The sequence below is a fragment of the Taeniopygia guttata genome, chromosome 1A (genome assembly GCF_048771995.1).
Source record: "Taeniopygia guttata chromosome 1A, bTaeGut7.mat, whole genome shotgun sequence".
NCBI lineage: Eukaryota > Metazoa > Chordata > Aves > Passeriformes > Estrildidae > Taeniopygia > Taeniopygia guttata.
The window spans coordinates 58,626,654-58,641,569 of record NC_133025.1 but is presented as its reverse complement, the minus strand read 5'-3'; the positions used below and the strand labels follow the sequence as shown (position 1 = coordinate 58,641,569).

At 42.9% G+C, this 14,916-nt stretch overlaps 1 protein-coding gene across 39 annotated transcripts in view; it reads right to left on the bottom strand.

The window, feature by feature from the left end:
• The window catches only part of SOX5 (SRY-box transcription factor 5), a 612,816-nt gene that overhangs the window by 271,397 nt on the left and 326,503 nt on the right, over positions 1 to 14,916 (bottom strand). For 2 of the 39 annotated variants that reach the window (XM_072923597.1, XM_072923603.1), the window contains exon 5: positions 1,297 to 1,362. The exons of 29 other annotated variants lie outside the window; for them this stretch is intronic. Coding sequence is in view for 4 of the 10 variants with exons in the window: in XM_030263816.4 (XP_030119676.1) it covers positions 12,461 to 12,498 (38 nt within the window). In the remaining 6 variants the exon portion in view is untranslated. Of the gene's footprint in view, positions 1 to 1,296; positions 1,363 to 3,768; positions 4,153 to 12,460; positions 12,800 to 13,290; positions 13,367 to 14,916 lie in introns of those variants that run through there. 8 more of the 39 variants (XM_030263816.4, XM_030263818.4, XM_072923599.1 and 5 more) reach the window with 7 other exon arrangements.

Sequence of the window (14,916 nt, the reverse complement as noted above, 5' to 3'; positions counted from 1 at the left end):
CAGTCTCATTAATTCTCAACCTTTAAACAGATGAACTGGATCAAAATGATTGTATTATATTCCTGTAATTTATGGCATCAACTTTACTTTCCACCACTGCACCACTAAAGGAAGACTGTGGTCCTGATCTAAAGCTGTAAATTCCGATCAAATGGGAAAGTGTTAAATTCAGAAGAGCTTTTGGTCCATTAACTTGCATGCTGATTTGACACGCTCTGCAGTGCTTGGGCAACAGACTCTGCCATGCAGCGTATTCCTAAGCAAACAGTGCTTTGTGTCATAAACCATCTGGGGTGTCAGTTCCAAGGGCCACTCATCTAGGCTCCTCTGATACACTTGGAAATGCCGAGGTGCAGAACAGAAACTTTTCCTCACTACAGAATATCTTTTGCAAGGGTAAGGGAGATGCTACCATCAGAGAAATGACAGCAGACGCAAAATTTTGCCTAAGGGTGTTGTTTTCGTTATTCCACCGAAGAAAACCACTGGACAAACAAGCTTTTTGAAACACTAGGATTTTTCTAAGGTGCCAGTGAAAGTGATACCCTTCATAATCTGGACAGTGCTTCCTTTCATATCAGAGCCTATAGCTGCAAAGCTAAGTGCCAAGCAGATGGTTGAAATCTGTTTTGTATAAGAAGTGTGTGCGCACACGCATTTTTTTAGATGGAGTTCTTTGTATTCATATTCAGGTCTAGGTTCTAGCCATCAAAACACTGGCACTGAAGCAATCATTAGCTGCACTTTAGACAACTGGCAACTAAGGTATTCACAGTTCTCCACAAAATGTTCAGTTAATACCTCCCAGATGTATAACTAAGGCAAAAGACCATCTTCTTAAACTGGTATCAGTGCTTTGGATGGCCTTTCAATAGACTGTACATGTATGTAAAAAGCTATTGTATTTATCTCCTTTTTACAAAAATGCTCTGTTACGCTCTAAGTGTTTATAGCAGCTTTTAAAAACACAGGCTTCCATATCAAATTCTACCCAAATACAACAGCAGAAACTCCATTAATCTTGTTTTAATCTTTCTAAGAAACATCTAGCAGGAAATTCTGTAGGCAATTTTAAGAGAAAGACTTTGTCTTTCTTATCTGATAACCATTTAGCTTATTTTAAAAGTAAATATAAGATAGGCTCAGCTGCTCTAGTGGAATCAGTTCCAGACAAGATGAACCTGTTCCTGCTACCCCTGGACATGTCACCATGCATGTCACCTCAGGTGCAGGAACCTCAGTCAATTTCTACGTGGGTTGCTTATTACCACAAACAGCAAAACCAGAAATGCTTACCAGCATGGGGCTCTGCTGTCTGCCTGGGCTTCTCATGGAATCAGTGAACAGGTGACAATAATTTGCCTGGTGACAAATTAACAGAGGTCACACTTTTGAAAACTGGGGCTATCAAACAAATGTATATTTGGAAGAAGGCATTTCTGTGCAGCAGTCTCTCTATAGGCCTTGATATCCACAGCTAGGAATTAGTACCTTGAGAAACACACAGTTTCAAAGCAAAGATTGATTTTCTGTGCAGTGCCAAGTCCACTAAGGGCCAGATGTTAGCTCTGGCATAATTCAGGTAAATTTTCATCATGGCCATTCAGATCATTCTAATCTGCCAGGCACACTTGCTGTTTAGGAGAAAAAGATAGTTAACCTGTTGTCAAAGCACAGCAACACAGAACTCCCAAAATCCCCAGATTTGCTGAAGCCTACAGAAATCCCTCCTGATGCTTTGGAAACTCTGGTGACATGGCAACCCATGGATGTTTGCTGCAGTTTAAGGAAACTCAGAATGCTGCTCCTCACAAGTCATATTTTCATGCCGTCACGGAGGACTGGGATGAGGAATACCAGCTTTTTTCATCGAGTTCAGCGGGACATTAATTAATTAGGCCTACGTTTTTAGGATCGGACACTGAACTCCAGTGCTACCGAGTCCAAACACTCAGAATGAATGGGCACTTTTTTAAAGGATGCCTTGACTGGCCCTATCACAAAACAGGTCTTTGTGAACACACTGCTGAAAAACTATGACTGAAGCACTATGAAACTGGCCTGATCATAATCCATTATCTTGAAAATAATGTCACTTTTAAAAAGCTCATCAAAGAGAATAACTTAACAGCTTAGTAATGATATTCAAAGGCAACAGAGATCAAATCCACCCAGGACTACCTTGGTTTACACACATTTTTTTCAACAGTGTGTAGTAAAGCTTGCAACACACAGCTGAGATGTAAAGGCTACCTGCAGACCTCAGCACTTCAGCTCTAAAGAGAGTGCAGTTGGAAACAAGGAAAAAAAAATATCACTAAAACAGATTAGAACTTTTTACATGAATAAGAAAATAATTCCTCCCCTTTAATAACCCTGTATCATTTCAGGTCTCATTTAAAAAGCAGATGTCAAATGTTTGGGGAAGAATTCACAATACATTTTGTGTTCTGCAGTGGGGTCTTTTGCTTTTAGTCTGGTTGGTTGGTTGGCTCACTGTGGCTGCCTACATTGCCACTTCCAGAAGAGTCTGTTCCTCACATCAATACTCTTCACATGAACAATTTTTTCCTGGACTCACCTCGTGCCTGGTCCTCAGGTTATAAAACATATAACAGCTCTGGTACACATGGCTGAAGATGTTAGCTGTTCCCCAGGACCAAAGTTTACCTGTTCGTAGCACACATAGTTTCCCAACTACTGCTTAAACACAGCAGGTACCACTGCCTGACTCCAGCTATCCAAACTTGCCCCCAGGTAAGGAGCTGGCATAGAAGGAACTCTGATAACAGGAGGGTCTACAAACAGTATTCCCACCCAGCCCTCAATTATACAACTGTGGCTGCAAACATTTATTTAATTTATTTTATTAATTATACTCCACAGTCCCTATTTTACATACTTAAGCGATTTGAATACTATAGTTCATCTTGCTAGAATGAGACCTTAGAAATTATAATTGGTCAGAGAGAAGTCTGTAATTTGCAGTTCTTATGATCTCAAGAAGGGAAAAGGAGGGTGTCTCGAGGTTAAAAAACAGGACTACCAGTCAGCATTGCTACTTTTTAAACTCGCACATGCAAAAAATTTTGTGACAGCATTCCTCAGTTTACTCATGTATAGGTTAATCTCGCTTCTCAATTTAAAAAGCACAGAAATCTTCATGATTTGTATATCAATGCTTTCCAAATGCTCTGAATTCTTAATCAAAAGGCTTTACAGGAAGTATGAATCTATTATTAATAATATCAGTACTTCTAACAGTAAAGCAACTTCTCCATACATGCATCTGGAAAAAAAAAAAAAAAAACAGAAAGAGAATACCCATACATATATATTGCTCAATTTATAAATTGTTAAGCATGGCTTCAGGACTGAAATCTCATTCATGAACCATGCTAGGGATCTCTTACCTACTCCCTGCTTCTGAATTTTCCCCATACAAAGACACATTTATATTACTCTAAGCTCTAAGCACAAAGGCTGCTCTGTGGAATGGAAAGAAACCTTCTTTTTTTGTGTTTATACAGTGACAAGCATAATGGGGTCCTGATTCAGGATGCTTGCACTCTACAAAAACACACCAAATCAATGACACTAATACACATGAAGATTATGTGTAAAAGAGAGGCATAGCATGCTTGAGAGTGGCACAGCACTTTCCCTATAATTTGCCTGGCATTTCATGCAAACGCCTAATGTGTTTTCCTGAGTCACACAATTCCTTTCAGACTTTAGGCAAGAACAGAAAAAGTGAGCAGAACTTACAAAACATAAGCCAAGGAGGAGAGCCTTCCACTGAGAAATTCTGCCAAATTCTAATCTCAGTTGTAAAACCAGAATCAGCCCGATGTTCATGGGGTTTTGACAAAGATGAGAACCGGTAGCCTTCTTTAAAACACACCATAAATTTCTACTTCAGTGTCCAAAACCCAGGAGCAAAAAACAAATCAAAGCCCGAACCTGAAGAGAGAAATGTATTTGCCGTGTCTCTGTTATAGTCAAATACAAAAGCCTAGATATTTTTAACAGACATGGAAAAAAAGAACTATTTGGCTTTACTCAGCAACTGCAGAAGGAAACTGTACCAAAAGAATAATGTTGCATGTTCTGTTTTCAGTTGATTTCATTTAGCCTTTCAGTTCTATTTGAGTTATGTTTCATTTAGCCTATTTTTTTTTTTAAATAATCATCATGTTTTGGTGATTCACATTTCACACCATCCCAGGAACAAGTCATGTAAATACAACACAGCAAAATGACCCAGTTTGTTAATAGACATGCAAAACGGGTAAGAACATCCTTCCCTCCGCCCTTACCAACCATCACCTTCCCACACATCTCATGTCTATCCAAAAAAGCCTCTGCCCTGGTGAGGCCATGGTATCAAAACATAGGGATAAAACTCTATGAACAGAAACCTGACTAATTCTTGGAAGATGTTTTCAGTCTTGTTTTACAAAGTGAATGTAATAAGGACACTAAGGGAATTTATCTGGAAGCAGAAGACTTCTCTGCAGCCTGATAGAGCACTCAGAACTACAGCTCCCTCCCAGCACAAAGCTCTGCTCTAGTGCTTTAGTCCTAACCCAGGCAGGCCACCCCTAAAGGTCAGCGGACACCACATGCCTCCTGCCCTTTATCAAGCATTCTCTCTCTTAAATCAAGGAATACTTCCATTTTTATAAAAATGGCGTGCAGAGATGCAACTTTGGCCTTTCAGATGGTGATGAGTTTTAGCTTCATCACACTCTGCTGGGGTGTAATCTCTTCATGCCCCCCAGCAGAGAGACTCCAAACCACGGAGGGAAACACAAACGGGTCTGTGCGGACAAGAGTGCATGCTCCCGACATTCTGGGAGGCTCGTTGGTTTAAATGGCAAAAAAAATCTGGTGAAATATTTCCATGTAGCTATGGTGAAATAAAGGAATAAAAGCATTAAAAATTGTTTAGAACTTTTAATATTTTCTTTAGATTTGGTCTTCTGTAATCCACCGAGCTGACAAGGGCGATTAAGTCCAGCTCGCTGTCACAAACATCAACTTTGGCCATGCCCAACCTCTGAGATGAATCAATGAAACCTGGGTCAGTTTTATCATTCACACATTCTTAAAACAATTAATCCCCGCACCAAAGAAACCAGGAGGATGACAAACTGTATGGGTTTCTCATTACATGAACTACATTTCTAGCGTTTTCTTCTCTAGAGCTACAAAGGTCCATGAAGAACACTGGATGTAAACAATGCTCTTAACTACAAAAATAGCACATACCTCTCCCACAAGTTCGTCACCATTAAAAAGAATTCTGAGTATTCACACAAGAAAATTAAATATAAATTCACTCTGCTTATATTTTAGCCCCCAAATGTAACAGAATTTTATATTTCTGTTACGACAGAAACAAATGAGCAGGAATAAAACTGTAATAAAATCACAAAGAAAATTAGCACTAAGGCAACATTTTATGGTATGTTTAGGTTTAACAGCAGTCAGACACTCACATCCTAGGGAAAAAAAAAAACACAACCCAAAAAACTTAAGACAGTCTATATGAACTTGAGAAAACACAAAGCCAGAACTGCATGGCAAAACAAAATAAAATTATTACAGATCTCAAAAAGCATATGCCAAAATGAATTTCAATACTGGTCTTTAAAAAAAAATCAGAAGTATGAAAAGGAAATCTGGAATATTAAACATACATTTAAAATACTAAACATAAATTTAAAAACTAGCAAAATATAAATGTAAATTAAGAATGGAGAAATATTACCTGATTAATCCCACTGTACTTTTAAGGGAAACAAGGTCAACACCATTTCGAACTGCCAAAGCGAGCCACAAGCTTTTCCTCATTTTCACTTTACGTCTGAGTGCCACAAGTCAAAAATAATATAATCATGTTGGAATTATGTTTTTTCTTTAAACAAGGTGACAAAAGGACAAGTTCAAGAGAAGTGCCAAGCCAGATCAAAATCAGGACATTGGAAAATGTTTGCCAATTTCTTTCAAAACAAACAGCTCCCCAATACCATGGGAAGCACCTGAACTTCATACTAACATCTGATAATTCTAGCAAATGGAATTCAACATTTCCTTCTTAGTCTGTTTAAAACAATTGAGTAAATAAATTTCACACCTATACTAAAAAACGACAGGAAGCTACTCTGAATTACTACTGTACACCTCACAATTTCCATCCACTTCTCACATTCTTTTCAAGTCCCATGGCCCCTGCCAGCAGCACTGGCTCAGTAAAATTCCTCCAGAACCTCATCTAAATTTTTATATAAATATCTATATTTATAATGCAGAGAGACTTCAGCTAAGAAAAAAGTCCCCAGCAGGAAAATGAAAGGACTTCTTTCTGCTTCAGAGAGTTTACAAGCATTGTGTTCATCACAAAGTTCAAAGAATAATCAAAATCCCTTGCTTATAAATTCCTCCAGAACCTCATCTAAATTTGCTGTCTCCCAAGAACTACCACGCACGGAACACCACGCTGTCCCAAGGACACATAGGCTCAGGAACAACTTTTGGGGACACCTGCCTTCCCAGCTGGCATGGAAGGGGTGACGAGGGATCGGCATGGGGGTGACGAGTGGTGTCTCTCAAGCGGAGGCTACAGTGCGTTGGGCTTGCCGCGGCACACCCAGGGCCCAGCCCGGGCAAGGCCACCTGGAGCAAGGCAGCCCCTCTGGAAGGTGTGGGAGAGCTGAGACAACACCATCACCCTCGGGACAGGGCATGGGTGAGGACTCTGTGGTGGTGGTGTTTTGACAACGGGGCTGTGGGAGGAGATGGAAACAGGACAAATGCCATCAGTAAATCCCCGCGACTGCCAGCCCTCACCCGTTGGTCAGAGCCACCCAAAGCTCCAGAGAAAAACAGCCCATTCCAAAAGTTCTAGAAGTTCTGGCGTGGGTAATTCAATAATGCGAAGAGGATTTGCTTACTTTGCAGCCTTGTGGGTTTTAACATACTCACATACAACATAATTTAACCTTTTATAGGAAGGAGTCTTCACAAGTTTTCCACATTTGATAAAAATCCATATAAACGCTAAGAGGGAAATACTTTTTGCTTTTAAGGATGCTACTTATTAAACAACAAACTCCTTGCCATCATCAGAGAGGCACTACAGCTATTGATTAATTGCTGTGAGCACTTCTTTTCTCTTGACTACAGCAGCAGAATTCACACGTATTGAATATTGCCAGCCTGTATTTCCAGTCAGGTAAAGTAGGACAACATTTTTCCCCTTCCACCTCTGAGTTAATTATGCTATAACCAGGCCTGAGCAAGAAATTAACAAAATTAAACAGAAAGTCAAGAGGATGTCAGACTGACTTCTGCAACAGTTGGGAAGACACAGGTATCGCACACAAACATAAAGTTACCCTATATTTCAAGCCTATTATGAAAAGCTTGTGAAGAAACTGTAACTGTACTCTCGGAGGAGACACACTTTTCCCCCCATATAAATACAATTTAAAGTGTATTTTTATGTACCTACAGATATGTCGCATTGCACAGACACATATTCCTATCCTATCAGGCAGCTTCACATTTAAGTAACTCAACCAGATACTCTGTGCCTCCTAAATGATAAAGCCATAAATGCTCGTTAAAGCTCCCCGAGAGGCAGTAAATATTTTGTAAACTAGTTATATTTAAGATCTCTGGACAGAAAAGAGAAGGAAAAACAATTCCTCGCCCAAGTAAAGGTACCAATCAAACACACTACGCACATAAACACCGCAAGATGCTTGGTGGGAGACTGTGTATGTGTTTGTGTGTGTTTTAATTAATTCCTTGAATGCATATGATGAGCCAACCACCCAGAATTAGTAATGCCAAACTCCCAATTTGATTCAACTGCAATGAATACAACAGTCAAATTGTACAGGCTGGTGTGTCACTCATCAGCTCTCTCATTCGGGCTTTTGCCTTCCAAGACTAGTTCACAATTTCAGCAACTGGTGAATTATTGAGATGTTCATTAAAATCTGTAATCTGTAACAGTCAACTTCTTCTTAGCCAAGCATAAACCAAACAAATTAAATTAGTGCATGCAGGACATTACAGAATAGTTTGCAAACACATTAATTCCTTCAGACTTATCTCAGAGAAATAAAACTGTTAATTTTTGTCACTACAAAAAACTAATACCTGCAACTTTACACTGGCACTCTATTTATTCTTCAAATCCCAGATCCCTACAACCATAAACTTAAGCAATCAAATCCTTTTCCCAAAATGTCTCAATGAAGTTAAAGGATATTCAGCTTAATAGTAATCTTTTAAATGAAAGAATCTACTTCTATAGGTAGATTTTAGGAGAGTGGGACAGCATTCTGAGCAAGCCGAGTAACGGAAAGGTGTTATTCTTTCTCCAAAATTCTCAGCAAATGCAGCAGAATAAAGCTTTTAGGGTAACTAGCTAAAAAAAGCACTTAGGAATACGGAAAGTTTCCTTTTAAGAAAATGACTTCTCCATTTGACAGTGTTGGTACAACCCCAAAATAAATTCAGTGGGAGTCTGAAATGACTCGTGCAGTGCAGCAGTAAAGCAGCTAAGTATATTTTTTTCCTCCCAGCAGAGGCTTACTTTACATACTTGAGCCTTTCCCTTCTACAAGCTATTCACTAAAACGGGGAACATCCCGAGATCACGCCATCGGTGACTGCCAACGTTGAACTTGTTCCACTGTCCCCATCCCCACTACTCCCATCCACACATTTTGTCTTTTCCAGCTCTGCCTTTTTCTCCTACAGCGACATTAACCCACCTGCCTTTCTACAAGCACTGCAAACCACTCTACCTTCCACAGGCATGCTGAAAATAAAGACGAAAAAAAGTAAAGGAAATAATGAGGAAGAGAAAGGACGTCACTCTGCCTGGATGCCTAGCATAGCCTCTCTCTCAGCCTACAGAGAAATGTAAATATGCAGTAATTAATTTGGGTTTAAGAACATTCCATACACTAGGGATATTGTTAAGCAGGCACTTTATCTATTTTTCATTAATCAGATTTTATTAAGACATTAAAACTTTATGCTGGGCATTTCTGAGTTTTTATCATTCTGTAAATTTCCCAGCTGTCCATGATGGTTCCGGCTGCATTGTCTCTACCTTATCCTCAGTGAAGCAAACTTTCTATTGTGGCCAGACTTTTTATATTTAAGTATCATGACCCAACATAAAAAAAAAAACGGAAAAAAAAAGAAAAATAAAAAAAGAGAGAGAAAAATCAAACAACAAAAGACTTATTATTTTCAAGACCTTTAGAGCCAATGCAGGGTGCCACAGGCGCTCACACAGCACATCCCAGAAGTTACCCTTTCCCTCTGTAACACACGGAGTGCATTCCAGTTATACTGTCTCCCCACAATGTTGCTGCAAACATCATCCCCCTCACCGTACACATTCTGATGCTCCTCTAAATAAATAAGCTGAACAACCACAAATAGAAATAAAGGCGTGCAAGGAACTTCTCAGGGAAGTATGAAAATCCTCACAATTTTGACACGGTAATTAATTATACATGTTAATTCACAAAACCTACTGCAATTTACCGGTGATGCTGAATGAATTAATGAGTGTTTATTTGTCTGATACTGAGGATCATTTTCATTCTAAGTGCGTACCGTAAATTCCCCCTGCTAATGGCCACAGACACAGAAGAGAAGTCCCCTGAATTCAGCTCTCTTCAGCTGGGGTGACTGAAAGTTTCTGAAGTGTTTGCAGCTTACTGGAACACAACGAAACCTCACAGGAAAGACAACAGGCAAAGAGGAACGATCTCCTGAGAGACACACGGATGCTCTGAGATCTGAGCTGCAAACAACTTTGCCTGACAAATCTTTACCTCCTTGTCATTTGCTGTTCAAGTTAAAAAACGAACAGTGGGAGACTGGTAATAGTAACAGGACTGAAGTGGGACACGCTGATATGACAAGCTGTACCCCAAGCGACTGCAGAAATGTGCTCCAAGAACTGTGCTGACTGAGAATCCAAGGAAAGAACCTACCATAAACACCTAGAAAATAATGATTTGTGCATCGTGCACACACACACACGCCAACTCTGCAGGCATTTGTGGGTCTGAGGATCCCTGTCTGAAGAAGGAAGTATGTCCTCGTAGCTGTTCCCTGACAAACACCCACATTACATGGACACTGCCTCGGTCTCCGAATGTGTGTGTGTGTGACTGTAGTCAAACACACACAATGTAAACAAATGGTAATGATTAACAAAGATACTGGTCTCTATCCCCAATTTCAACTGCAGAAGGAAAATTGTTCAAAAAAAAATTTTCAAAAAAATTGCACGTCCTGAGGTTCATTTTTATTGCTTCTCATTTCTACTGCTTGCTGTTATCTGCATGGCAAAAGGAGAGCAGTGTATTGATTATTTAACTAGAATGTTTACAAGAGCAAAGCTGGATTTCTGAAAATGAAACGTATGCCTAGGGGCAAAAAAAATTAAATAAATAAAAAAGAAGGGAGTAGAGAAGCTCATTCTAAGGATGATGGTTGCCCCAAATGACTTGTTAATATATAAAATTTATATAAATATCTATATTTATAATGCAGAGAGACTTCAGCTAAGAAAAATGTCCCCAGCAGGAAAATGAAAGGACTTCTTTCTGCTTCAGAGAGTTTACAAGCATTGTGTTCATCACAAAGTTCAAAGAATAATCAAAATCACTCGCTTATAAATTTCTATGTGTAAACTTAGTGAGGCACATGAAATACTTGAATCTATCGATTGCAGGAAAACAACAAATACATGAGCATGATGCCAGATCAAATTTGACATCAGAAACAGTAACAGTTTCCTCAGGTAGTTGAAATAAGTTAATACAGTGCACATGAACAAAACAAATTTTGTCGTATTATTGTAATGCTAAGAAACCAAAGGAAAATGCCAAGTATTCCAAGTCTGGAAAATTAATTGCATTAAAGATGACCTTGGAGTAGAGGAATCTAGCCAATTTCACTTTCTAGTAAGGAAGCGCTCTAGTTTCAGAACAAGGATTGCAAGTGTTAAAATAGTTCTTTTCTGCATTTCCAAATTTTAATTTTCTCGGATCTTTTAATTCAAGTGTTCTTTCCTGTCCTTCCTTTGCATGCATGTTCCTCAGCCCACTTAAATGTTTTTATCTTGCCTTCTTTTCTATGCCTTTACTATCAAATTCAGTAGGTTTGAACGATGAACAGCTTGACTTAGCATATTTTTAACCAGCTGGTCTAGCACCTAGCTTGTATTGCATAGTCAGATACAACCAAATGTTTATACAGGAGGTAGCTTTCACGAAGACGAGAAAAACCTCAGTAACACGCATCCTGGCATTCTTTCGTTTACTGCTTAGAAATGAAAGTTTGGACTGTTTACTGCAGCCGCACAAGGGGCTATTAACCTTTAAAAGAGAAGCCGGAGGGGACGGATGCAGGACCATCAACGCACGGACGTACAAGCGCCTGAGAAAACGCTTCCAAAACATCTCAGGAGAAGCAGATCACATGAAATAAGGACTGAACTCTCGGAGGTCACAAGCCACCAGACGTGACAGCAAAAACTTGATTCCAAGCCGGGAAGGCTGCTGTTTCGGGCAGGGGGAGACGGGCACATCTACGTCATACCCGAAGCCCGCTCGTCATACCCAGACCCGGCTCTTGACACTCCGCGAGAGAGGCGACGGCCAAAACTTGGAGGCAAGAGTTTCACTTTTTCCCTTTCTTTTTCTCTTTGGGTTATTTTTCCCACCTCTCTCTCCTCATGCAGAAAGATGCTCTCCTGACGGAGGGCTGGGATGTTAACTTGCCTAAAAATAATAGCTCCTGCTAGATCAACAAAAGGTCATGTGCTCGGCAGAGCGCCTTCCCAAGTTTGACGGGAGCCTGAGGCTGGAAGTTAGAAGATGCCCGGGAGCCTGGCCGCCACCGGGCATCCTCCGATCGCTCTGCGGGGAGTCCCCGGGCAGGAGAGGGGAGGTTGTGCCCAGGAAGGTGGCTCGGCGGCCCGACTGGGCTAGCGGAGTGTGTGCGGCAGGAGAGCACGGCAGCCTCTGCGGCCCCGGAACAAAGCTGCGCGCGGCGGGCGCTCCGCCCGGGGGCCGGGGGCTCGGCGGCGCCCGCCACCCCGGTCAGTGACACGGCGCCGGGGCAGCGAGGGAGCGCGCAGGGGACGCGGACGGGCGCGGGGGGAGCGCCTCCCTGCCCGGCCTCCTGCCGCCGAGCGCCCGAGTTGCGCGCCCGTCCCCGCGTGTCCGTGTGCCCGCTGCCCATCCGCACACACGCGTGCCAACGGGCGTGCTCGGATAAATTAAAAAAAAAAATGCAAATAATAATGCAATAACAAACAAAGCACGAAACAGTACGGGAAAGAAAATAGGGGGAAGAGACACCCCCACACACATACATACACCCCCGCCCCAACAACTCGACTCACCTTTCAAACTCCTGAGGTAAATCAGGGTCAGTTAGCATGCTGGAAAAGCACAATTTCCCTTTGTCACAGCAGCCACCTATGGTCGCCTCCAACTGAACCTGTCAAATGAGTCCAAACCTTCTAAACCGATTGATTTTCTCTCTCGCTCGCTCTCTCCCTCCCTCCCGGCTCGCTCGCTCTGAGCGAGGACTCCTTGACCAGTCTCTTAAAGGGGCAGCGCGCTCGCAGCACGATGAGCGCGCAGCTCCCCCCGCCGCGCTGCGCGACCTCCGGGGGCCTGTCCTTTCCTTTTAATTCTGCTCGCCCGCCGCCGCCAAACGGGAAAAGTCAACTCCTTCAATGTCCTAAAAAAACGTGGTGGGGTGGAGGGGATAAGGTGGGGGGGGGGGAGGGGGGGAACGGGACGGGGGGGGGGGGAGGGGGAAGAGGAGGGGAAAAAAAAAAAGCAGTCCGACAATCCACCTAAACCGGCAAACCAGGAGCAAATCCCCTACGCTGAGGAAGATCAGTGGAGAAAGAAGATAAAACAAGAGCAGACTGATTAAATTGAAACAGTTATCAACTTTCGGAGTTGAAATAGGGGAGAAGAGATTAAACACATAAAAATGTTACCAATGGCATTTGTGCTCCGAAGAATTTTCATTCCTTTCCCCCCACCCTTCCTGGTCGCTCGTTTTCCCTCTTTCTCTCTCTCTTTGGGTAGGGAAAAAAAAAAAAAAACACACCCGCACAACAATCAGGCATTGTTCTGAAGGAAGAAAAGCAACTTTGACAGATTGAAATATAGCAGAGGCCCCTTCAAGGAAACCTGTAAACAACTTGTCACTCACTCTGTCGGTCTCACTGTTAGCTCTTGCTTTCCACAAAGTGCTGCGAATCGTCCCGGCAACAAACCCAAGTTTCCTCAGCTCCAAACTCCATCAAATAGCCCTGTTGTGTGCAAGGGAAAAGGTAGCCACATGCCAAAACAGCGGGCGCGCACACGAACGCACACACACGGATGTTCAAACAACAACAAAAATAAACTTTCCGTTCATCTGTTAGGGCTTTTCTCGTTTTCTGTTTAATCACACCCCCCTTTTTCCCCCCGCTACTCTCCGGGCGAGCAGTAGAAGTCCCTCGGTCGTGGCTCCCTTTCATTTCCCCTGCCCAGACAATCCCTGATAACAAGGTGGACGAGGCGCGGCTGCAGAGCCCCTGGGCTGGCTGCCGGAGCTCAACCTCCGCCGCACTTCCAATTATCCAGATAACAATCTGCCAAGCGAGGAAGGCAGGCAGATAACGGGCCTCGGACACACGGGGACACAGCCCCCGCCTCCCGGCCCGGGCACAGCCGCATCCCTCTCCGTGCGGCGGGCGGGGCGCTCCCGATCCGCCCCAGCGGGGACAGGGGGCAGCGGCCGGGAGACCTCCACAGGGAAATTCCCGTCCGAGCCGCGGGGATTAGCCGGGGGCTACTTTGCCGGCGGAGCCCACAAAGCCTCAATAGTCTGTGCGGCCCGGGTCCGGCTTGGCACTGAACTCGCAGTAAGGGGAGGGAGGGGAAAGGAAAAAAAAAAAAGGAAAAAATCCCCAGAACAGTTTGATAGGTCCATTGCCACCCCTCTCATCCCTGCCTCCGAGTGGCACGGAGATAGCAAGTTTCCTTTTTGAAATACATACACGTATTTGCACGGAGCATCCATAAAACTTTCAACATTTTCATGCCCGTTAGCTTAAGAAAAATGCCAAATAGAAAAGCTTATTCTTTTTAATATCCAATAGCTACACTGTTTAATTTGGTGCTTTTCACCCCCGGTGCATATGTTAGAAACCAGCAGGCGCGTGCAGAGGCCAGTTAGTCCAGCGCTGGTATAAAGGCATTATCAGCTGGGATATCAGTAGGGGCTGCTGGCTTTAATCACCAGGAGCAAGCCCACTCCCAATTTGTGCGCATCAGCGCCGGAAGCGCCCGGCCCGACCGCGGCACAGAGCGAGCGACGAAGCCAACTTTGCCAAGGCACAAAGTAGGAAGTGCAGAGCCTGCCTTCCTCCACCACCACGGCGCGCCCAGCCGAGAACAATCCGTCCATTTCTGGCATGAGCGAGATCTAATGGCTCCTCACCGTGGGGCAGGGCAAGCCGCCTCCCTTCGGTAGCCCCCAGCAAATCAGATTTTCCACAGAGGTCCATTCACGGGAGCCTGACAAACTTGTTAATATCTACACGGATTTTTCATTAGTTTTTTAGTGGCTGCCCCTTTCAGGACAGCCATGAAGTAGACTTTGAAAAGGAAGCAGATTATTAAAAAGAACAATTCCAAACACTTTCTCTTTCATCTGAGGGTCTCAAACCCTGTTAAGTATCACATTACTCCTCTGCAGGTAATAAATATAATTAGGGCCGATTCCAAAACTTTATTTGTATTGAAAAGTATCTCACCCTGCAGGTGCTCCATTCAAATCAGCAAATCTCTG